The sequence below is a fragment of the Sorghum bicolor genome, chromosome 1, assembly GCF_000003195.3.
Source record: "Sorghum bicolor cultivar BTx623 chromosome 1, Sorghum_bicolor_NCBIv3, whole genome shotgun sequence".
Taxonomy (NCBI): Eukaryota; Viridiplantae; Streptophyta; class Magnoliopsida; order Poales; family Poaceae; genus Sorghum; species Sorghum bicolor.
In genome coordinates this window covers 78,493,773-78,519,395 of record NC_012870.2, presented here as the reverse complement: position 1 = coordinate 78,519,395, position 25,623 = coordinate 78,493,773, and the positions used below count along the sequence as shown (strand labels likewise).

The following is a 25,623-nucleotide window of genomic DNA, read 5'->3' as shown; positions in this document are numbered from 1 at the left end:
CCTGCGCCCCCCCCCCCCCCCCCCCCCCCCCGCACGGCCGCCGTAGCACCTATTCCCACTCGCCCAGTGCATGCAGCAAAGCCCACGGTGCCGCTACTACACACGGCTACTCTAGGGCGGGCCACGAACGTTGCACATGCATTGCTGCCCTGCATCCTAGCGTAACTGGCCACCTGTAACAAGGAAAAAGCAGCCGCGCGCATGCATGCCAGCCACGCGCGGCGCACGGACCCCCTGCCCGTAGTCCACCTCCTGCACCGGCCTGCCTCATCGGCACGGGCAGCGCGCCGTCCTCATTGCGCTGCTGCGCAGCCGGCTCACCCACCGTCCCGTTCGGGGCTCTCGTCGCTGTTCGGCCAGTCCACCAGCCATCGGCCCAGCGCGCTCCCTGCAGGATACAACAGGGGTGCGACCAATGTGCACAACAACATCAGCTGGGATGAATGAACAGGACTACAGGACGGACGACAAAACTACCAAAGGGATCCGATGTCAATTTCGGCACCCAGATTCGACACATCTAGTACGTAACTGTGGGTTGCACTGAACTGAATGTACCGTTTGAGGAGCATGGAATCGGGTTCCTGCCGGGTGCCGGTGGCCCGGCGCTGGGTAACCCTGCTACAGAGCCAAGCTACAAAGTCAGAGATGCTCTCAAGCACGGTCCCCTTGCATTGCAGGCTTGCAGAGCTATAGGTCAAACATGCTACACACCATAGCGGCCACTGGTCACAGAGTAACCCTGGCCACTGGTCGTGCAAATGCAGTCAGATCAAGGGGTACAATAAAATATAAACACACCCAAACGATCGATTGGTAAAACGCGACCATAATTAACAAGGGGACTCAGGTCCAGACGCATGCATATCGATGCACTAACACAACAGTACCGCACAACGACGGCATGCCAGGCACAAACTGCTGCAATTACCATGCCACAGTAGTTGGTTTTACTACGCAGTAACCCAACCAAACAACCAAACAGAGGTGAGTCAGTCTACACCAAGGATTGTATTCAAAACTTGAAGGCGCTATTCAGTCTTCGGTTATAGGACAAGAATGTTTCCTTATTCCATCATCAAATTGAAACTTGAAGATGCCCATCAGGGAGAGAGGGGGAAGGGAAGAAGACAACAGTTAACTTTATGCCAAATTCAAACACATGTTTGTTCACACAACAAACATTCAGGATCCTTGCACAGCACAATGCCTCTGCACGATAGCCGGCAGACCTGCGCATCCAAAACGAAGCCAGCTGGTTAATAGGGCTGAACAATAAACATGAGCTACAGGGGAAAAGAAAGGCAAAATCGACATGAGTTTCTAGACAGGCGCTACTGCCATGGGGGAAACAAAGACATAGCAAAACTGTCCCACAGCTAACATGGTAAAACAGTGTTATGTTCCGACGCTGCTTCAGGCCAAAACAAATAATGCATAGAATAACCAAGCCGGCCACCTAATAGGATGATGAGAAGATTTTTATTCCCAGAATCATCTGACATGGCCCTATGGGCTAGGCGAGTGATGCATTCACATGGGAGACAAGCAAACCAAAGGGTCCATACCATCAAAGCTATGACGACTATGGTTTCAGTTCCAAAATAATAACAAGAAAAGCATCTATGCCGACTCAAATTGCAGCTCAAAACCAACAGATTGACCTTCAGCTACGATGCACATCAACACCATTACTCCTAACCCAGACTAGGTTGCGTGAACAGCCTAAAGCCATGTGACGGCTTCATCATACAGTGGCAGCTACGAAAACATATATATATTACCTGCCAAGTTTCACCGAGGTGGGGTTCGGTTTGGGGGTGGGGGGTCATAAACTCATAATATAACTCTGAAGATGAATTTCATAAAAGGGAAGGCAGTAGTAACAAAACAAAAACAAATGGACATTGACCAGCCAAAAGAGACTAGGTGTAGGATACTACTGTCATTATTATTATGTCGTTTGTTTCATGTTGTCGGTTGTCACAGGCTGCAAATGGAATTATCAGACAAGACTGCAGAAAAGCTAACAAGACATGGTTTACAGTGGGAAGGTTGTGACCATACGATCCAGATCAGATACAAAAGATTCCTTAAATATCACATCCGATGTGTTTCAAACCATCATGCATTACATGCACACAGTAAAACTGCAGGCTGACAGCACCTATTGTTCACAAAAACACAGTTCCTATTCCCCGTCTCCTGGTTTCCACAACGATTGCTGGTGTTAACAAGATCAGTTACTAACATCACGCTGAGTTTGTATCCAGCCATAAGCAACACAAGGAAAGCTAATATAGTAAATAAATAGAACTAATAATTAGGTGTCACAGATGGAAATAAAATTTACCGACACTTGTCCACCTAGCAGGCCATATTATGCTTGTAACTGCAAACCCCATTGTAAAGTTCAACCAGCTGTTATCCTTTTCAGTGGAAATATCTGTGATCGAATACAATGCCCAAAAGCTTAAAAGTAAAATCTCAATTTCCACTACATGGTTACCGTCTTCACTTCATTAAGTGGTTCCCCATCTATACTACTAGAGGAACAATTGCAAGATAATCAAGGCAAGCCCAATGGGAAACAGATGAACAGACCCACCTGTAGCAGGCTAACCCCTAGGCTAATAAATTTAAGTTACTAACATAGGAACAGTGGATGCGGTAGCGGACACAGAGTATGCCTAGCAAAAATATCTCATATTTAATATGGTATATATAATTTGAACCCAGCAGAAGCTGACCCCAAGCAAGGATCAGGCGAGCGGAGGGATGGTCTGAAGACGGAAGTTGAACCTCTTTAGTTTGGACCTCTAAAATCTACCTGGTACTAATAATTTGGTCTAAATTTTAGGGTAGGCCTAGGCCTACGTAGCTTTTTAGTTTGGACCTTCAAATCTACCTAGTACTAATAGGGTCTAAATTTTAGGGTAGGCCTAGGCCTATGTGTCCTAAGGCTGGGTCCACCCATGACGGTATATTGCATTCAATGATCAGTTTGGTATTGCAATTTCCTGCTATAAAATGAACTCACAAGAACCAGATTAAATTGAAAGAACAGGGTTTTGTCATGGAGTATTTAAGATCAAATGCTATAACGTACAAGCAGAGTGTCGAAGAGTTCAACTCAAAGGGGCTGGAAAATCTCTAACGATGAAGCTAAAAGGAGCGCATTTGTTTCTTCATGTGGCATCCCCCTGAAGACAAGTATATTACCCCCACCCACAAAAAGACCTAACATTTTGGAATGTACTGCAATAGTGCTAAGTGGTGCTACCATAAAAAATATCTGTGATTATGAAACGGCAACTCCATTTCATTTAACCAATATGACACCTCCATGTGTTATAAAATGAAACTTGGCAAGTTCCTCCGAATTCAACATTGCTAGCAGCAACCTATAGATACAGTTGAAAAATATTCTGCTTATTGGCATAGGTAAGCTATGACATGTTTACGGTACAGGGTTTGATTAAATTTGATGCTTGACTGCAATGATGTGTTTGGACTTTGGAGTGACATGCCTGCGTAGCTAAACTAAATTGCTAACTCTGTACATTGTCTGCTTTAATTGCACAAAGCTTCCGATTTCAAAATTGTTTCAATAAACATAAATCTAGGCCTTGCTAAACGCCTAAACCACTGTTTATTCCAGTAACTTGAGGAGCTACGAGCCAGAATAGTGTTCTGGTTCTAATATCACCAAACAGTAATCTAAAATCTGTAACCAATTTGAGGTGGTTTGGAAGCCCTAAAATTTCAGGTCGCAGGGCAGATATCATGAGGTTCCATTGAGCTTCCTACAAGCAGACTGATATCTGAACATTTTAGCACTGTTGTCATGTTGTGTACTCATGATACATGAACATCACAACTCAAAATATATGAACCTATGGAATACACGAGAGCATAATGGTTGGAACTGCAGCTAGCACTGGGCAGCAAAAACATCTGGACTGATCTGAGATGTCCATGTATATCAGTGGCTTGATTTTCATGTCACAAATTCTTAATATTCGCAACAAGCTAGCATCATGCTCCCAGGAATCAAGAGTCACATTTCTGTGTTCACCACTTCACCCTACCTATATTAGCTCTGCATGTGTTACTCGACTACAACAGCTCCTGAAAACCCTAACCATTCAGTCAGGAGCTTAGTCTGGAATGTCTACAAATTAACCTAATGTCCACGCCATAGCTGACGGATCACCCGCCCAATGTCGCTTCCCACAAAAGGGCGCACGAATCGCCACTCACGCAATCGGAATCCCTAAGGACCCGAGACAGTATGTGGCCTTCACATCCAAATCACAAACTCAGTCACAGCAGCCGAGCTAAATCCCGAAGAAAAGAAATTCGAAACGGCGCGGCGGAGTCGGAGCTCACCTAAATCAAGCGGATCGGGCCGGGGCCGGATCAGGAGAGCTTGGCGGTGGCCGGGATGAGGCCAATGGAGGCGCCGCCCTTGACCTTGGTCTCCTGCGCCTCGCGGATCTTCTGCATCTGGAGCATCCGCTCCATGACGAGCTCGTACTGGCACTTCTCGTAGGCGTGGCGCTCGGGTTCGCACTTCCAGGGGAGGTAGAACTCGGCGACGCGGCACTTGTTGAGCGGGATGAGGAGGTGCGCGCACTGGTCGCGGTAGGCGAGGGGCACCCGGGCCTCCGCCATCTCCGCCTGCGTCGCGATCTGGGGCTTCGAGGAGCCGAGCTCCACGCCGGCCGCCGCTGCCGCCGCCTCCATCTGTCACTCTCTCTCTCTCTCTCTCGCCGGCGAGGTCGTCCCGTCGATGAATGGGGTGAGGCGGGTTGGTGTGGCTTGTGGACGGGCAGTGGTGACTGGATCTGGGGGGGCTTGGGTATGGGCTGTGTTGGGGCCTGTGGTGGCTTTTGGCCCTTGATTGTGTCCTGGAAGACTGGAACGGCGGAGACGCGGCAAACGGGTTTCTGCAACAACAACAAAAAGTGCCGGACGGACATTTTTTCCGTTTTCATTTATTTATTTTTATTTATTATTATTATTATTATTATTATTATTATTATTATTATTATTATCATTATTATTATTATTATTACTACTACTACTATTGTTGTTGTTGTTGTTGTTGTTGTTGTTGTTGTTGTTGTTGTTGTTGTTGTTGTTGTTGTTGTTGTTATTATTATTATTATTATTATTATTATTATTATTATTATTATTATTATTATTATTATTATTATTATTATTATTATTATTATTATTAGGACAGTTTGTATAGGAGAAAAAAAATCATGACTCACAAGGCTAGCTTTTCATTGGAGTAATTTAATAGCCAAGCTACCTTCTAATTAGCATTATTGCATGCTAAGAATACTCCTATTTTTAATTATACAAGTCATTTTGACTTTATTCTAAATCAAACATATCTAAGTGACTACCTTTGATCGAGTTTATATTAAAATATATAATATCTAGTAAATATCTAATGAATCTTATTTCATGTTGTAGATATATATATTGATATATGTTTTCTTATAAACTAAGTCACGAGAAAAAAAACTACAATAAAGCAAAAATAACTAACAACTTCGAACAATAAGTACCATTTACTCTAACATCCTTTAGAACTTTTAGATTTAATAGAAAAATCAACTAAAACCGAAGCCACCCTTTTTTATTTACCCTGAAGTTGAGGTCTTCAGGACATTGTATTTTTTAGACACGTACTGTACTTGTCTTGTGGTTCTGTCATATGGCAGTGGTCATAACCTTGTTTAGTTCGCAAAAATTTGCGAACTAAACAAGATAAACTGTGCAATTAGATAAGATGTGACAATAAGAAATCAAGTCAAGACAATAAATTAGTGAGTTTCATGTGAAAAAAAAATAGAAAACAGATCAGTATGTTGGAAGCTCTCGTGTAACCTACATGAGAAAACACAGACAAACATGTCCGAGTATTGCGAAAGAACATATATCTTGTTGTGTGTTAATTTGAATAACTTGTGTCTTCGAGATTTATGCAATAATCGCAACATACGTTCCAATATGTATCTTGAAATCAAACATCATGTCATGGATAGACATATATATTGTTCTAATATATATGAACACATCTTATAAGTATGGAACATAGAAACATGGGCGGATCCGGTGGGTGGCACGGATATGGCATGGCATACCCTAGATCCAGCCTAAAAAATATATATGTAAAATTTCACCTAACAATTTTTCACCTATTACATCGAATCTTTAGACACATGCAGACGAAAACAAAAACTAATTGTATAGTTTGGTTGTAAATCGTGAGATAAATATTTTAAGCCTAATTAATTCATAATTGGATACTAATTATCCAATAAAATGAAAATACTACGGTAGCTAAATTTAAAATCTTTTCAGAACTAAACAAGGCCTCGACAAAAAAAACTCCACTCCCTTTCGTCTCGAACCCGCTCTCGGCCGCTCCTTCCAAATGCACGATGGACGCACGACTTATACCATTTAGGCTTTGTTTACTTCCAAAAAATTTACAATTTTTTTTAAAATTGTCCATCACATCGAATCTTGCGGCACATGCATGGAGCATTAAATATAGATAAAAAATAACTAATTACACAGTTTACCTGTAATCTGAGAGACGAATCTTTTGACCCTAGTTAGTCTATAATTGAACAATATTTATCAAATACAAACGAAAACACTACAGTATCCATTTAGCATTTTTTTGCAACTAAACAAGGCCTTAATAGTTGTGTACCGAATTGTTAGACATTTTTTATGAAATTCTATCAAATTGCTAAATAAATTTTGCCAGTTCATATATGAAATTTTTTTGTTCGGCATACCCCAAACAAAAATCCTGACTCCACCACTGCATAGAGGTATAGAGAGGTATGAAAGGGTGCTATATAAGAAGTAAAATATGAGAGGTGGAAGAACCAAGTATATATTTAAGTATTATATATTTATAGGTGTATATAGAGATATGGTTATATATTCAAGTTCTTCAAGTTTAGGCAAGAAAAAATTGGGGTGCACGCGGTGGCGGCGGTGTCGTTTTCGAGTGGTTTCTTAGAGCAACTCCAAGAGATGCCCAACCACAGCTCCAAAACAAAATTTTAGAATCTGAGGTGTAAATTTTGTCTCCAACAGCTCCCCTTTGTTTCTCCCAAAATTACCGCTCCCCCAAATTTCTCCCCCGCGGCCCTCATATCTGCAACACGCTGAAGCTCCCCAATCCTCTCCCGTGCATGCAAATTTACTGGCAGGCTACTCTGTGTGGGTCTCTTGTGAGGACAGCGATACGTGGCACTCCTCGGCCAGTGATTGCTGCCGGCAACGACGATGCAAATAAAAAAACAAGGAAATATCACCAGCTGCCAATATTTTATTGCTATGGCCTTGTTTAGTTCACCCTGAAAACCAAAAAGTTTTCAAGATTTTCCGTCACATCGAATCTTGTGGCACATGCATGAGACATTAAATATAAACAAAAATAAAAACTAATTACATAGTTTAGCTGTAAATCACGAGACGAATCTTTTGATCCTAGTTAATCTATGATTGGATAATATTTGTCACAAACAAACGAAAGTGCTACAGTATCGAAAACTTTTCACTTTTCGAAACTAAACAAGCCGTATGTGTGGCTTAAATATTTGCATGAAAAAAAACAAAGGCCAAACCTAGCTAACTTGATGATATAGTTTGTTGTCAACCAAGGAAATGTAGGTGCCACCGATCCAACTATTCTGACTCCATCCTACTAATTGCGATGTGGTAGAACTGGAAAATATTGGGGAACTGCTGTAGGAGGAGTTGATTTTGAGAAAAGAAATATTTTGCAGAGCCCCAACATATTGTTTTGGGAGGGCAATTTTTTGGTGAACTCTTGGAGTTGCTCTTAGCCCACAGCCCAATCTGGCCTCCCAAGATTTCGGCCCAATGCACGGTGGCGACGGTTTCCCAGCGAAGTCAGCCAGCGTGAGACCAGGTCACGTCCGTGCATGGCCGAGGATCGTGTTCTTGTCGTGTGAAGCGGTTGCATTGCATGGCATCGTGGCGTGGCCGTGGCGTCGGCTAAGCCAAGCGATTATGGGACAATGCCATGTTTAACTGCAACTCTAATCACGAGAGGAACGAATTGCTGGACCGTGGTCCGTGGACATGGTACGTTCATTTTTCATCATTTCAAACACATCAGCATATTCGGTTGAGATTATCTACTAAAATTTATCAATCATTCAGCAGCTCTTACAACAAAATCAATAGAATTACAACAAACCAATGGACAATACTTTCGGACATAGCTTTCAGCCAAGAGAACAAGCTAACATTTCAATCCACATCGAGAATGAGACGATATATACCATGCAAAACTTTATTTTTATCATTGATGAATTCATTCAAAGAACAATCTGCAACGAGAAGTCACCGAAATGTCCTACTGAGAACTGAAAATATATAATGCTAAGAACAACAACTACCAGTCTACAACTACGGTGATGATGTTCTATCCCTATATAAGATGGGCCTGCAATAATGCAAATTTGCAGCCAAAATTAACTAACTAATCAATGGGGGTAATGCGCCTTCATAAACATAAATACCGGCGTTCGTTAACATAATAACAAGACAATCAAATGCACCAAAATTAAACATGATGCCAGCACGTACTACTCGATCTACTACTTACGGATCAGCTATAGACAGACGTCGTCGTCGTCGTCGTCAGGTCAGGGTCAGGGGTCAGGAACACACACAACAGCAGCAGCAGCGCTGGCACGGCCGGCGTTGTCAAAAAGGGACAGCCGGCCATCGATCGCGCGCGCGGATGCAGGCGGCGGCCTTGCCGAGACCGGTCGACTCGACGCCGCCGTCGTCTCACTGGCCCGCCTGCAGCGACGCCACGAACCGGCCGAGGTCCCTGCGCACCACCGGGTTGGCCTTGACGTCGGCGTCCTTGGCCACGGCGTCCACCAGACTCGTCGGCACCAGGCACTTGCCCTCAGCGGTCAGCAGCTCCTGCACGCCGCCGCACGCCAGCAGCGCGTGCATTCGCTCCTGCGCCATGGCCGACGGCATCTTCTCCTCCTTCATCTGCATGCATGAGATTCAGTTACACGAAACACAAAGGTGCCTTGAAAACATGGGGACATCATGATCCAGAAAAAAAAAACATGGGGACACCGATCGACATTGAGAATTTGCAATGAAATGCGTCCGCGGCAGTTGCCAACCAGCTTTTACGCACCTCGCTTGAGCCGGCGGCGCGCATGAGGGCGAGCACGCCGACCTGTGCCTGCAGGAGCTTCACGTGGCGAGCGGCCTCCTCCAGCATCTCAGCGGTGTTGAGCTTGTGCGCCCCGGGGATGAGCCGCGCCAGCTCGGCCGTCTTCTCGCTGATCCGCTTCCGGCGCTGCCTCGCCGCCGACTTCTGAACGGACTGGCACGCGCCGCCGCCGGCGTTCTTGTTGGAGTCCGCGCCGCGCACGAACACGAGGGGCTCGGGAACCTGCGTCGTCAGGACCGGGACCACGGGCGGGGGCGGCAGTGGCAGATGCAGGACGTACTCGTCGTTCATCAGAGGCACCTGCTGGTTGCCACCGCCAATGCGCTGCCTCTTGCCGGAGTTCTGATCGGCCCCGGTGGCGCCGTCGCGCGGAGCGAGGAAGGCGGCGGCGGTGGCGTCGCTGGGCGGGGGCAGGCTGAGGAGGTCGTCGAGCGCGGCGTTGGAGGCGTCGAGCGGGTCGTACACGAAGCCGAGCAGCGCGTCGGTGACCTCGGAGTGGACGTCGTCGTCGTCGTCCTGGAGGAAGCTCATGTCCGCCGCGGCGTTCGGGGCGGGGAGCCGGTGGTGGCCGAACAGCGAGGCGGTTGTCGGGTGGAAGCTGAGCGCCATGGGTCGTGGCGGGCGGGCGAGGGTGGTTGCTTTGCTCTCGCTGCCTGCGTGCTTGCTTGTGTCTCGCTGCTGCGCGAATGAATGGCTCCGAAGCTCAACCGCCCTGGCAATGCAAAGACCGAGCGAGAGTCAAGGGGAGGAGGAAGAGGAGGCGGCGGCGGCGGCGGGCTGGAGTGGAAACACAGGCGCAAGACCGCAAGTTTAATCCCCCCCCCCCCCCCCCCCCGGTTGTCTTGGATTCTCCGGGGCGGTTAAGCCTCTTCCCCTTTCGTAGCTCCCACGGACCCCACCTCGTCCTCAACTCGTGTACCCGCCACCACGTGTCGCCTCCTCCTCCCTTGTCTCACCCGGACGCCGCGCGTGCGTGCGTGCATGCTCGGCTGCGCAGCCTTTGCTGGTGTTCATTGCTTCCTTGCTGAACAACCTGGAGTACACTACACCACGCTCTCCACGGTACACTGTCCAGAGCAGTAAAACTCTCGTGCCAATGGGACGACGTGTCACGTGTGGGTGTCCGTAAAAGCGTCGATGAGCGTGTCTTGCTCCCGTTGTATTGGAAATTGAGGTTGGTTGGACCTGCTGGACCGGATGTCCGAAAGAGCCCGATCGATCCATCGTAGTTGGGCTGGGCTCCAGTGGAATTCCAATGTGGAATGCGTGTGCAGTGCCCGTGAATGAAAACGAACGAAGCCCACACAGTTTTCGGCCTTTTGGATAGGATAGAATGGCCCCTTCAGTCGGATACAAGCAGCCCAGCAACACAGCCCGTCCGGAGGAAACGGCCCGGCCCACTTCCTCTGTACCTGCCTGGGCTCCTCCTCGTTCCTTCCACAAAAGAGCCAAAAATATCTGCCCGCGTCGCGTTCCTCGCTCGTGCGTGTCACGGCAACAACCTCTCCTGAGTTGGCGGGGGGCCACAGCGCACAGACCCGACGGCGACGTGCGATGTGAGACTGCGAGAGCCCGTGCGCGCGCACGCCGCCGGGCCACGGGCGGACCAGCCGCCATGCTCGCTTGTTCGTGCGGCGAATGATGCATGGAAACATGGGCGGAGACCACCGGACCAGAGACTGCCGCCGGTCCAGAGACTACTACTACAGCGGGCCGGGGCAAGTTGCTGACGGCTGACCGGTTTGCCTTCCAGATTGATCGGGTCAAGTACTGTGGCTGGCAGCTGGCTAGAGAAACCGATGCGCTAGCCCGCTGTCCCATGTCCCCGATGCTGATGCTGATGCTGATGCTGCGGAACAAAAACAACACACAAGTATCCTATCCGTCTGAACGTCACTGAACACCACCCCTGGTCTGGTCACGGTCTGAACACCATGGACCACTCCCGCCGTCACCGTGCGTTTACACTGCCCGAGCGTCCACAGTTACGCACACATGGGGGCCACGGCCAGTATGAATGTGCAAGGCCATATGCGTGGTCGAAAGGACGAGGCTTAGCTAATCTTTGGCCATTTGCTCTCACTAATTAACAATAACATCCGGGACCCTATCGATCGACGCGAACCAATTAACGAGCGCTGCCCTTTGGCAGTTGCTGCTGGCCATGATTCCTCCGGCTGCCAGCGGAATCTCCGGCCCGTGCGTCGCAACAAAAGCCCGCGCAGCCGCAGCATTACCCGGTTGTACTTCTCCGTCGACCGGTGGTACTTGAGCTCGTCACCGGTTGGCGAGAGCAGAGCGGTAAGTGGCGCTGTCATGGTGTCATCTCTGTGCTGTGCATACGAGAGCTTAGTAAGTACACAGAGGGGTGATATTACACGGGTTTTTTTTTTTTTCTGTTGCGTTGTGAGCTCATGTAGGTTCTTGACTTGTTGTGCGTGAAGCATATGGTTTGTTTGGATAATGATGAAACCATTTATATGCTGGTTAGGCACAGCGGATATGATAGCGGCGCAGCGGTTAGACTGTTGTAAACAAGGACGCGCACGCGGCACAGATGGGTGCGTCGACGACTAGTCGGATACTCCGTAGTAGTTAGCAGTTGCTAATGAATGAATGGATAGGAGTACTAGATTAATCGGCCGGCGCATGCAGACGTGAGCGCACATGACACACGAGACATCGCGTCAGGGTTATTAATAATAACTTTTAAGCATATTATGTATGTCCCGGGCAGCGTGTGAACTACTGTGCATGAACGGACGACGATCCACATGCCTGTGCTCGATCTGCCACGCTCTCGGGGTCTTGGCGAGCCGAGCTCATATTTCCAGGCGGAGTCGTCAGCATCGGCAATGGCATGCATGTTCCCCGCCCGGAACAGCCGGTGCACGAGGGCACGCGTGAGATGCGAGCTGGCAAAGTGGCAATGCCAATCGTCACGTACGCATCCATGCACCCTCCTGTAGCTGCAGCCTGCAGGTGTGCTAGCTGCATGAGCTGACCGGGCGCTGCTTCAGAGATTTACACGAGAGCTCAGCTCATTCGCGCACCATCGCGCGCAGCCATGCCCGGCCTGCCTTCCAAATATCGACATGCATGCTCATTGAAGCCGTACTACTTCCGAGCACTATCGGTGAGCTAGGAGCCGTACAATGATAACTCCATCTTTTTGTTTGCAGAATATAGGCTTTCTTTAGTTGAATGGATGAAAAGTTTTTGAATATTATAGTATTTTTGTTTGTATTTGATTAATTATTGTCTAAATATGGACTTCTAGGCTCAAAAAATTCGTCTCATAAATTATATGTAAACTGTGTAATTAATAATTATTGTTTTATTTATATTTAATGCTCCTTACATGTGCCGCAAGATTCGATGTAACGATAATTCTTGAATTTTTTGTGATTTGGGTGAAAGTAAACAAGGCTATATTCTTACGATATAATGTTGCAACTGAATCGCAAAGGCAGGAGCTTTTTTTTTTTTTTGAAGGAGCAGGAGGGAGCAATGTTTCCCTCGTTGATAAATATAATCATAGCTAGCTCTATGATCGATCGATCGTTGGTGAGTACTTCCTCGTACGGTCGTACCACAAATGTGAATCCATTCAAATTCAAATATTCACATGTTCTCTAGATTCCAAATAAATTTTAATTAAAATATATGTGCAAAAGTTATGTTATTCAGGGCCGGTATGTTATTTTCTTAGAAAGGTGATAGAAACATCATCTTGTCGGACGTCATGGTTTTAGATATATATTGGTAATCAAATTATAATATTTTTGACAAGAGTCATCGAATAGTAAACTTATAAAGTACTTTATTTTGCAACGGATAAAAGCTAGTAGGACCATCCACAGCTATGGATATCAAATCAACTTTATTTTGCTATCAACAAAGGAGAAGCGGCATCACCCATAATTTATGGGTCACCACTGATATCGCTTTAACCAATAATGAACAAGGCATCACCGAGTCACTAATCAGACCACTACTACGAATTTCATGTGAAGTTCACCATGAATTTCAATAATAAACTTCCCGTGTTTCGAAGGGCACACAGAGAAAGCAGTTCAACAACTATTCAAGTAAAGAAGACCTCCACCTACTTACTAAAATTAGGTCAAATTAATTCTGAACGTATACCGTAGGATAACGTAGCACTCAAGCAGTAATGAAATGCTTGGGAAATTGCAAGATGTTTACAAATGAAATACCATAGTCGAAATTTATTGAGACATTTTAATTCCCATTTGTCAGGTCACTCAACTTCTAAACAAAGCACAAACATCACGCACTAGAAAGTCAACGAGCTTACAAATGAAGCACAAGCACCATGATGGTCATATAATATTTTTATAAAACTATACATTATGTTTAGATATCGTTGATTAAAATCTAAAGTTTTGATAAAACAAGAATCCTAATAGGTAATATTAATCTTATATCATGAGCAAACATAACAATAATCCACAAACATCAGTGGAGTGGTAGGGGGGCACAAGCCCTCTACCACCAACAATACGTAAAAAATATATTAATTGTAAAAAATGACAAAAGTTGAAATGACAACAAATAAAATGACAACAAATGAAGTATATATAAATTGCCTCATCTAGACATCGCCCCCACTGACCCGTGTGTCTTCTTCTGTATCGTGTCCAGTTCGTTTGCAGAGTTGGCCCAGACCCGCTCTAGCCAAGTGACAGCCCCAAGCACCGGAAGGCCAACGCGAGCTGCCTCATCTAGATAGACGGTTGTGTCTTCTTCTCAATGGCACCAACAGATGAATATTACAGCCCACACTTTATCACAATGATGACAAAGGCAAGACCACGATAATCATAAATCTAGGTACTACTAAAGAATTATTGTAAAAATAATACGTGACTAGATTAACATTTTCCATTCAAACGATGTCGAGGGTAGGAAATCAGCATTAGCATAGACCTATGAACAAACAAGCAATATGGATTTTGGAATGGGGCTTAAGCCCCTATGGTTGAGACATGGCACTATGAGAGAGAGAAAGACGAGGCTAAACATGTTGAAGGCACTTGTGCCTAGTCTTTTTGTCTGCTCATGTTCAAAGTAAACCACAGGTCATAAGTGATCAGCAAAAGCCAAAAACACTAGTGGTCAAGACATCACTAAAGCAATCCAGTAATTGTTCAAATAACGAAGACATGAACTACTATCTTCCTTCCAAATTATAAGTCATTTCAACCTTTTTTAAAGTATTAAAACATCTTAAGTTTGATCAAAATTATAGAGAGAGATACAAAAATTTATAACATCAAATAGGTAATATCATAAAAATACAATTAAGGAAGGATCAACAATACTCAGTGAGTATCGTATAATTTTATTATATAAATTTAGCTAAACTTGAAATGTCTAGACTTTTTCCAAGAGAGATGGAATGACTACAATATTCAGTCAAAACATTTCACAATCCAAAGAGTTAGCATAAGGTAGTTTTCAACCAAGATCGCAATGCGCGAGAAATTGCAAGGAATGTGGCGACGAAAATACGTACTACTCATCATGCCGAGAAAACCGTAAAGACAACTCATAGGTGACCGGACGGACATTTCCATGCAAAGTGCACCGGTTGAAGGTCGCCAGAGAATTCCAAACGCTGCACACGCACTCGTAATCACCCTCTACGAAACCAGGCCGTCGATCTCATCTCATTCTCACGATGCCACTAGTCAGTAGTCATGCCCAAGCTGATCGATCGTTCAGCAAAGACCAAACGGCCTCCAAAGCCAGTTCAGGTCTTCCAGCTCAATATTGCAGCGACCACTAGCTAGCGCCCGCCCCAGTCGCCTCGTCCCTCCCCTCGGTGGCTCTGTCCCGAAGCCATGATCGTTTTCATTCCATCGGTTGGTTGACGACCCTGACCCTGACCCTGACCCTGACCCTGACCGACCCAACACAGCAGACTTGGACTCCTGGCCGATCCACGCCAGTGGCAGTGAGGGAGGGTCGCGTCAGCCATTCAGACATTCAGTTCAGCTTCTTCAGCCCCCGTGTAAATTGCTCGGACCGCGGGGACTGACTAACTGGTGACCGGGGAGGCACGAGAGGCAGGCAGGGCTCACCGGAGCAGGGGCACGGGTGTGTGCTAGCTTGCCTGCTAGTGCTAGGGTCGTTGGTCGTTGCGGCGTGGACTCGGCGCTGGCTTCGGCTCGCGACCACAGTTGTCTGGTCTGGACTCTGGAGGGTCCGAAAGCTCCGTGCAATTCATGGCAGGCTTGAGGTTTCAGCTCAGAACGGCGCCAACGATCGAGCACCCGCTGCTGCAAGGAAATAATCGGGCAATTTGGAGCTTGATTGTTTATTTACCAATTGTTATCTTGACAAAGGGAGAGTACGCGTCATGACAGACTGACACCATGCAGGTCAGTTGTTGGATTCAGTCTGACTCTTCGCAAAAAATAAGATTCAGTCTGTACTATCCGTGTCAAGTTGCAGAGATGACAGATCCATGGTGATGTTCAGGGGATCTTCAGTTCGATCACTACGCGTCATTACAGTGGTGATAGCTGATGGTCAGGCGAATGGTATTGGTACCTCGCTGTTTACTCTACATTTTCATCAGCTTGCTTGCAGGCAGTCTTGGCTCGGATTTGTCAATATCTAGTTCTAGTGCGTTGCAGTTGCAAGTCCGGTCGTCAGCCAGAGGAGCCCAGGAGAACGAAGGTGCCTGCCTTTCTATACATGCAAGTGCAGACAGAGTTGGGTGAAATTGGTTGCCAAGTTCCAGAGTTGACCCGGTCGCCTGCTTCGCCTCTTTTAGCACTTGTAAGATAGATACCCCAGCCCTTTTAAGAGAAACACTAGCATCAAGATACTTACGTGCAGCTTCCATTGCACGAATAAAGAGCGTGTTTGTTGGACAGGAGGAAACCATAGCTAGGGTGCTTTATTTGGCCATGCTTGTCGACCTACTAGATCAGATCAGACCAGCACCCTCATCGGGTAACACTATAGATATGTCGTCATGTGTGTTAGTCAAAGTGCTGTATAAAGTTTATCTAAAATATCAACTCACATAAATTTATTTTCATGTAAAAATTATTTAATACAATTTAAAATGAATTGGTCCACAAATCATAATTTATTTCTTAACATGATTTATGATGTCTCCTATCACCTCATGATTTTAAGTTCAAACTCAACTGTCATAGGAACAGAAATGACAAATCTAATTATGGGGCAAATTGGATAAAATCAAACAGTCAGAGGATAAGTTGGATAAAAATAACTCCAAGGAGTCATCTAGATAAATGGCTTTACTTAGAGCAACTTCAAGAAAAGACCTATATATTCTATATTTGACTATTTTGGGAGAGAAAAGGGAGTCCAACAACTATTGTATTTAGTTTGCTAAAATAGCAAGTCGTCTATCCCGGAGTTCTCGCATGGTAAATATAGATTGCATGTCCCGCTAGCCATATAATTTGCCGTATTAGAAATACTATTGGACATTTTTAGTTTTTTGCATAATTTTCTATTTTAGAGGTTGGCTAAACATCCTCTTACCCTCAAGACAGTCGAAGTAGCTGCATTTTTTCGACAGTAACTACACTCCAGTATGAAGTGAAGCTACTCCTAGTAGTATTCGTGGAGTTGGAGATACCCGCACAGCCGCTGCATCAACCATGTTAGCATGTTCCAGATCTGCACAGCAGGGCACAGAGCCAAGTACGTATGCGTACTCCTGCATCAATCGGCACCTGCGACTGCGTGGCGAGAGCCGAGAGGCGCCGCGCCGCTTTCCGCGGACACGCGGAGCTGCACGGTGCAGACTCGATCGGATACTCACCGGTAGCTGACTCGGATAATAATAATAATCTGCATCAACAATTCGATCGATCAGCACGCTGTGCACATCAGTGTACGTACACTACTTGCCTACTCTACACCACATCGATAGGGCCGGGGCACAGTGGCTGAGAGCTGACCAGCCACCCACCTGTCGGCGGTCGCGCGCGCCATGCACGGCGACATGGCTCCGTCGTCCGTCAGGTCGTCGGACCACTGTACCGCGCGGAGCTTGTGTGCTCTTGTCCTTTCTCTGACGACCCCCGCCGTTGGGCGGGCAAACACTGGTGTCACTGTGATGAATGACACTGCCCTACCGATCGGTTATTATCTCTAAAAACGATTCCTGCACCAAATCAGGGCTTCTCATTGGGCCACGTCGCCTGCTTCTCTCTCGACCGTCAGATATCAAACCAATGGAATCAGGCACTTCAACATGGCTCGTACAAGAGCCCGGTTCCAATACCTTCACGAAGACTCCGGTCTCCGGGCTATCACTGGCACCGAACTGCGTGGGCGAAGCCGAAGGCCAGACATGCGAGCACGAGCCGCATCCGCTGGAGCTGGGGTGCCAGTGCTGGTGCGTCCAGGCCCGGGGCAGGCTCTCCAATGCCGCTGGCCGACTGCGTGCTCTGCTCTGCTCTGCTCTACTCTCGTGGAGAAGAATAATAAGTTAGGAGGAAACCTCGTACGAGCGGGCGTATGGACACATGCTATGGCTCGCGGGGATGCGGCGTGGCAAAAGCATAGGCTACGTACGTACATGGCCGGCGACACAGGTCCGCAGGGCTTCGTAGCATACCCACGAGGACAGCCAGCGGCACAGGGACTACAAGCACAAATTTTTACAAACCACGGCGAACTATTTGCAATAAATAAATATGGCGAAATAGCCATCTTTATCCTTAAACTATCACTTGAGGTTCAAATTGGTCCCTCAACTTTCAAAACGTTCAATTTAGTCCCTAAACAATCGATTTTCAGTCAATCTCATCTATTGCTGTTAACTAATCGCCACGTGTCCAGAGAGTCATGCCAAAAGTCATTCCTGCCCCTTCCTCCATCCTTTATGAGTCACATTATGCATTTGAAAGAGAAAAACTATGAACACGTTAGATGCATTCAAAGAAAAAAACTATAAACACGTCAATCTTGTGCTTGTCTTCACGTTAGATTTTTGGTGCCAAAAGACAGAGCAGCTCTCCTTAGAAAAAAAACTATGAACACGTTAGATGCATTCAAAGAAAAAAAATATAGTTTCAAGCCAATGATATTAATGCCTTTGTATCACCTAATCATTTATCTGTGAACACTTGTCTTTGTTATGTCAAAACATGAGACATGACAGACATTGTTAGGAATTTGTTTCTGCATGAGGCATCTATTGTGAGACCTGACATAAGGAGAGGGGAAACGGAGAGGAAACGGTGGACGGGGACGCCGTGAAGACTCGGCAGCTCGGAAAGGATGGGCGAGGGGCAGTGATGACTTTTGGCATGACCTCCTAAACACGTGGCGATTAGTTAACGACGATGGACGAGATTGACCTAAAAATCGATTGTTCAGGGACTAAGCTGTATGTTTTGAAAGTTGAGGGACTGAATTAAGCCTCGGGTGATAGTTTAAGGACGAAGATGACTATTTCGCCAATAAATATTTATCCTACTATACTCATATACTCGGTAAAACTACTTGCATGGAAAAAAGACCTGTCAAAACTACAAACAGCTCACACACTGGCCATACGCGGCAAGGCCGCGAGTATTTCTAGTGAGTACTATATGTGTAACTGCATATATAACACGGTAACTATAGCAATTATGGAGTAATACCTAGATTTTAAAAAATTATCTTACGAAATACATACAAATGCAATTAGTCCATATATATATTTAATACTTCATATATGTGTCCAAATATTTGATGAGATGGGATGAAAAGTTTTTGGGCAAAAACTAATCTACGATTACCATGATCGCATCATCATTATCAGTAAAGAAAAAAGGGAATAAATCTCGCGTGCTGTCTGCTTTTTTTTCCCAAAGGAATGTGTGTGTGTGGACTACCTAGCTCAACAGCTCTTAGGCTTTGTTTAGATCACCCAAAAAACAAAAACTTTTTAAGATTAAGTATATTTATATACTCATATTAACATACTCTAGATCTTATCACACAGATTTTTTTTAAAAGAAATCTATTTATTTTTAATATATTATTAAAATATCACTATTGTAGTATATATAATAAGTATAACCACATATTCTATGTATGCACGCATATTTAATGTACATATCACTCTATATAGTCTAGTATGATCATATACTCCGTCTACATATACATACATTTCGTCCAGTCATATACTCCATTGATCCCAAACTATAAGTCATTCTAAGAATCTTGGAGAGTCAAAATATCTTAAGTTTGACCAAATTTATATAATAAGATAACTATTTGATGTCATAAATTTTTGTAATTGTTTCTATAATTTTAGTTAAACTTAAAATGCTTTAACTTTCCAAGATTCTTAAAATGACTTATAATTTGGAATGGAATGAATACACCATATATATATATATATATATATATATATATATATATATATATATATATATATATATATATATATATATATATATATATATATATATATATATATATATATATATAAAAACATGAGAATAACTACCACTCCTAGAAGTACCAAGTAATTTCTCTCTCTGTATATATACACACATAGGAAGCACGTTTGGTATGCGTGGTTAAGTACCAAGTATGTGAATGGTGGTCATCGGAAGCACGTTTGCTATGCGTGGTCTGCAGACTGCAGTACCACGGCGGCCCTGTTTAGTTTAAAAAAATCATCCTGTTACATCGGATATTTAATAAATGCATAAAATATTAAATATAAATAAAAAATAACTAATATACAGTTTGTATAGAAAGCACGAGATGTTTATAATTATCCATAATTACTATAGTAATATATATACTGATGATAGATTAATTAGACTTAATAAATTCCACACAAGTTATATAATTAATTTTTAATTAATATTGGAACAACTCTTCCTATATATCATAGAATATTTAGACCTTGTTTAGTTCCCAAAATATTTTGCAAAATTTTTCAGATTCCCCATCACATCAAATCTTTAGACGCATGTATAAAGTATTAAATATAGACGAAAATAAAAACTAATTGCACAGTTTGGTCGAAATTAACGAGACGAATCTTTTGAGTCTAGTTAGTACATGACTGGATAATATTTGTCAAATACAAACGAAAGTGGTACTATTCATATTTTGCAAAATTTTTGGAAAGTAAACAAGGCCTTAATATAACACCAAAAAAAGTTTCACCCATTAACTAAACAAGTCCAGACTTGACTACAAAAGCAATAGAGCCACTGCCAAAGTGCCGAGACCAACCTCGGTCGGTCGGTCCAAAAGTCAATTCCGCAATGGCCAAGCAAAAGAGTTCACACGAAACCCCGTTCCACAGACACATGGGACCCGCACCTAGAGATTCTAATATGCCGCCGTCAAGAACCGAAAGGTAAAATAACTTCTCTACAAGTGATAAAAAGCTCACTAAAGTACATTAATTCTTTTCCTTTGGAAGGAGATTATTTGGCAAGAATATATTTTTTCCTTTTTTCGCGGAACACACTAGAGACAATGTTGACGCACTCATATACACGTATACTAAGTGGCGGAGTCAGGATTTGAAACTTGGGTATTCTCACTCTCACAAAGTCGAATCTATAGCCTTTAAATATAGTTAATTGCACTACAAGTCAACAACTTTAAACCAAAATTTGCTTTCTAGAATATATATTTCTAATTGAAATGCCAGTTCTTTACATGTTTTGAACTCAAAAGTGCGAAAATACTATATATTATAACATTATATATATATATAAAAGTATATATACATATTTACATAAAAGTGTACTAAATAGTTAGGTATTCCCGAGAATACAGGGAATACACCTAAATCCACCCATGCGTATACTTAATGCATAATTTAAAAAATAATAATGTGTTTTTGAAGAAACAGGAGGGACATACGTCCCTACTGAAAATATTATTAAACAAAACAAAGAGAGAGAAAAAAACAAACCTGGCTCAAAACAAACAGAGCCCAGCAGATTAAGAAACAAAAGAGGAAACAAAAAAGATAAGCCTAATCATGTGTACCTGCCTTGTAATAAAAACAGGAAAAATACGGTTTTATCCTGTGAGGTTCTAATAGTAGTGCTATCATCAAAGAATTGTGACGGGCACTTCTAAAAACTTCTGCTTTTGACTATTCTTTCTCTGCTTTTGACTATTCTTTTTACAAGAAGACGTTTCAGTTACTAACTATTGGAATTGGAAAAGAAATATGGTTGACATCCACTAGGAGTAACTTCAATCAACTCGGAAGTTTATCTCCTATAAATTATTAACGGGAAAATCATTCCCATGTTAATTAATTTGTGGACGGCCAAATAAGCAGTGACAGAAGGAGACATGCGGTTGGTTGTTTTTTTCTATAGAGTGGAACCTACCAACCTGAATTTAAGTTTTTGTCTTGAGATAGTGCTCGTATTTTCTTGATTTATTTGAAGATTTAACAACATTATTCTTCCAATGCTAATAAATATGTTCATCGATGGTGAGACGTTTGATAACAAAGTGAGTGTGCATCTATGCACTGTGTGTATGTGTCTGTGTTTTCACTAAAGAATACGCCCTCGGTTCTTTTTTATGTGTCGTATTAGTTTGGCCCCGAGTTAAATATTTCTAACTTTGATTGCCGACTTCAAAAATTTTGTGTCATGTTCTGACTAATAAAAGTTATATAAAAGACATTTGATCTTTAAAAATTTGTTATCAATGGCTAAAAATTATTATCGTCTGAGGGGCTCTTTAAAAAAATCTCTATTAATACAGGGTTTATGTCCCATACTTGTATATATATTTAACTAATCATTGATCAGAATTATTATCACCTGAAAAGCATGCAATTATCCATGCAGTACCTACTAACATCAATCGAGGCCGTGCCCCGAGCACCCTCCGCATTGGATTGGAGCCCAGTGTCAATGATAATCGCTGCCACGAGGAAATCGAGCTCGATCCATCCTCTACGTCACCGCAAAACCCAAAACTTCCTCTCCTTTCTTGAAACAAAAAACTAAGACCCACCTTACCTTGGCAAGCGTCGAGAGAAATGACCATCGACTCATGTATAGGGACTCCACATGTGGAGTACCACCTCCACGGGCTCACTGCCGTTGCTAGAGTGGAGCGTCAATGGGGCAAGGAAAAACCCGAGAAGGCTTATTCTGCCCCATCACCGCCCGGAACTCTAAACCTAAAGATTCTATTTTTAGATAAGGGAATTGTCGAAATAACCTAGAAACTTTATTTAAGACTGGCTGTTGGCTCCGCTAGCGACGACCGGATCGCCTTTTTTTCGCCTCTCTGAACTGTAGCTGACCGAGCGCCTTCGAGAGAGGTCCTCTGTTGATGGCTTACAATCATGCAATCCAGGGAAAGCAACTGAAGCTTAGCATCCCAGTGTGTACCGGCACTATCTACTCTAGCATGGTACCGGGGCGCCCCTGAGACCAATCGCGTGGCTCTAATTCAACGGCCGAAGATCGATGGGTGCGCGCTGGCCTAGCCACAAGCACTCGACGGGCCATGGCACGTCGATTTGCCGTCTCCTCTGCCGGGAACCCAACCCGGACCCCAAAACGACCGCACCAGAGCAACAGCAACAGGGGTCAGACATGTCGCCTAGCCCCACCGATCCAGTCCAACAAGATCGAGCAATAACAAGCCGGTAGAATCGCTACAGGTGGAGTGTGAAAAATCGTGCGCAGGAGGCAAAAGGAACATGTGTGGTCAAGACGCCGCGTTTTCACTTCATTTTCCTTGTAATGGGCCTCCCCGCCCCCGGAAATCTCCGTTTTCTCCCGGACAGACAACCCACTGCACTGCCGGTCTTTCAGCTGCACTAGGGGCAGCAGCGCTGGGCCCCCATCCTTCCAACGCGCCTCGCACTGCCCGGGCCGGGCCGCCTATATAAACCACCCATTCGCCACGGCCGTGCCAGCAGCTCACTCGCCTCAGCCGTCACCACACGCACACATCCTCCATCTCCTCCTCCTCCTTGCACGGCTGCACGCGAGCAGCGACAGCGAGCGAACGACAAGCTAGCTAGGCATGGACCAGCTCCCCAAGCGCCCGGCCAACTACGTGCCGCTGAGCCCCGTGGGTTTCCTGCCACGCGCCAATGCCGTCTACGGCGACCGCGCGTCCGTCATCTACGGGCGCGTCCGCTTCACCTGGCGCCAGACGTACCACCGCTGCCGCCGCCTCGCGTCCGCGCTGCTGTCCCTCGGCGTCCGCAGGGGCGACGTCGTCTCCGTGCTCGCGCCCAACGTGCCGGCCATGTACGAGATGCACTTCGCCGTGCCCATGGCCGGCGCCGTGCTCAACACCATCAACACGCGCCTCGACGCCGGCGCCGTCGCCACCATCCTGCGCCACTCCGGCGCCAAGTTATTCTTCGTGGACTACGACTACGTGCGCCTCGCCAGCGACGCGCTCCGCCTCCTCGCCGCCGACGGCACGCCCGCCGTCCCGCTCGTCGCCGTCATCGACGACATTGACTCGCCCACGGGGGCCCGGCTCGGGGAGCTCGAGTACGAGGCTCTCGTCGCGCACGCCGACCCCGACGCGGACCTCCCGCCGCTCGAAGACGAGTGGGACGCGGTCACGCTCAACTACACCTCCGGCACCACGTCCGCGCCCAAGGGCGTCGTCTACAGCCACCGCGGGGCGTACCTGAGCACCACCAGCCTGCTGCTGCAGTGGGGGGTAACCACCGAGCCCGTCTACCTCTGGACGCTCCCTATGTTCCACTGCAACGGCTGGACCTTCACCTGGGGCATGGCGGCGCGGGGCGGCGTCAACGTCTGCATCCGCGACGCGCGCCCAGCCGACATCTACCGCGCCATCGCGCGCCACCGCGTCACCCACATGTGCTGCGCGCCCGTCGTCTTCAGCATCCTCCTCGAGGGCCAGGGCGCCGGCGACGGCGCCGCCAGGCAGCTGGAGGCCCCCGTCCACGTCCTCACGGGCGGCGCGCCGCCGCCGGCCGCTCTGCTCGAGCGCGTCGAGCGGATCGGTTTCAAGGTCACGCACGCCTACGGCCTCACGGAGGCGACGGGGCCCGCGCTCGCGTGCGAGTGGCGGGGCCAGTGGGACCGCCTCCCGCTCCCGGAGCGCGCGCGCCTCAAGGCGCGCCAGGGGGTCAGCGTCCTGTCCCTCGCCGACGCCGACGTCAAGAACGCCGAAACCATGGTCAGCGTGCCGCGCGACGGCAAGACCGTCGGGGAGATCGTCCTGCGAGGCAGCAGCGTCATGAAGGGCTACCTCAATAACCCGGAGGCGAACGAAAACGCCTTCAGGGGCGGCTGGTTCCTCACCGGCGACGTCGGCGTCGTGCACCAGGATGGATACATCGAGATCAAGGACCGGTCCAAGGACGTGATCATCAGCGGCGGGGAGAACATCTGCAGCAAGGAGGTGGAGGAGGTGCTGTTCCGCCACCCGGCCGTGGCCGACGCGGCGGTGGTGGCCATGCCGCACCCCTACTGGGGCGAGACGCCGTGCGCTTTTGTCGTGCGCAGGAACAGCGCTGCCGAGCTCAGTGAGGACGACGTGCTCGCGTTCTGCCGCAAGCGCATGGCGCGCTTCATGGTTCCCAAGAAGGTGCAGGTCGTCGGAGCGCTGCCTAGGAACGCGCTCGGAAAGGTCGAGAAGGTGAAGCTCCGGGAGGCGGCACGGAAGCTGGCGCCCACCGTACCGGCGCAGAAGCCCAAGGGGAAGACGACAACCTCATCGACGACGGTCGGCGGTCGCCGCGAGGACCAGCCGGTGGCGCACGTCATGGCGGTGTCAAGGCTATAGGTAGCACAACACTACAGAGCATAGCTGGTGCTACATAGTCTTTGCCATAGTTTTGGAGCTACTTACACGTGCCACAGCTCCAAGAATAAGAAGGATGGCGTAGTTTTCAACATCTTTTATGTGCAGTGATAGTGTAGGTACGGATGAGGATCACTCGCACACATTTGTTTTTCCTACATTTTTCTGTTTGTACTTTGATACTTAATACTATGTGCACATTGTAAAATACATGGTGTCAAAACGTCAAGGAAATAAATTTTTGTCTCGTTAATCCGGTGGTAGTGAGTGAAATTAAACTGATCACTATATAAATTCCAGTAGCAATGATTGGAAGTGGGGGTAGTAGACGAGCTTTATTCCACTGGTCGAGCCCTTCTGATCGATATAGCCTATTTAACGTAACTTATAACAGTTTTATGAGTTGTTGTAGACTTTTTTTTTATGGATGAAGTTCTTTTACAAAGATATGAGTTGAGATGAAGCTAGAAAATAGTAGCTCTCTCTCTCTCTTCTATTTCTTTCTCTCATAGATGTTTTGT

The 25,623-nt window shown here is 46.1% G+C and overlaps 3 protein-coding genes across 3 annotated transcripts; 1 reads left to right on the top strand and 2 right to left on the bottom strand.

Annotated features, from left to right (window-relative positions):
• Positions 856-4,925, bottom strand: LOC8085687 (NADH dehydrogenase [ubiquinone] 1 beta subcomplex subunit 7). The gene is made up of 2 exons (XM_002465884.2): positions 4,393-4,925; positions 856-1,232 (listed from the first exon to the last, which is right to left on the bottom strand). Exon 1 carries the CDS (start codon positions 4,747-4,749, stop codon positions 4,423-4,425), a length of 327 nt encoding a protein of 108 aa, XP_002465929.1. The 5' UTR covers positions 4,750-4,925; the 3' UTR covers positions 856-1,232; positions 4,393-4,422.
• On the bottom strand, positions 8,869-9,886 carry LOC8061437. Its single transcript, XM_002465883.2, has 2 exons — positions 9,239-9,886; positions 8,869-9,084 (listed from the first exon to the last, which is right to left on the bottom strand). The coding sequence occupies exons 1-2, from the start codon at positions 9,884-9,886 to the stop codon at positions 8,869-8,871; spliced, it is 864 nt and encodes a 287-aa protein (XP_002465928.1).
• LOC8061436 (benzoate--CoA ligase, peroxisomal) lies at positions 23,223-25,355 on the top strand. Its single transcript, XM_002468537.2, has one exon. The coding sequence runs from the start codon at positions 23,333-23,335 to the stop codon at positions 25,082-25,084; it is 1,752 nt and encodes a 583-aa protein (XP_002468582.1). The 5' UTR covers positions 23,223-23,332; the 3' UTR covers positions 25,085-25,355.

Excerpts from the sequence above, each read along its gene's own strand:
- LOC8085687 (XM_002465884.2), bottom strand. The coding sequence starts at position 4,749 with ATGGAGGCGGCGGCAGCGGCGGCCGGCGTGGAGCTCGGCTCCTCGAAG.
- LOC8061436 (XM_002468537.2), top strand. The coding sequence starts at position 23,333 with ATGGACCAGCTCCCCAAGCGCCCGGCCAACTACGTGCCGCTGAGCCCC.
- LOC8061437 (XM_002465883.2), bottom strand. The coding sequence starts at position 9,886 with ATGGCGCTCAGCTTCCACCCGACAACCGCCTCGCTGTTCGGCCACCAC. Across the intron at positions 9,085-9,238 it reads GCGCCGCCGGCTCAAGCGAG|ATGAAGGAGGAGAAGATGCC; the intron begins GTGCGTAAAAGC and ends TCATGCATGCAG.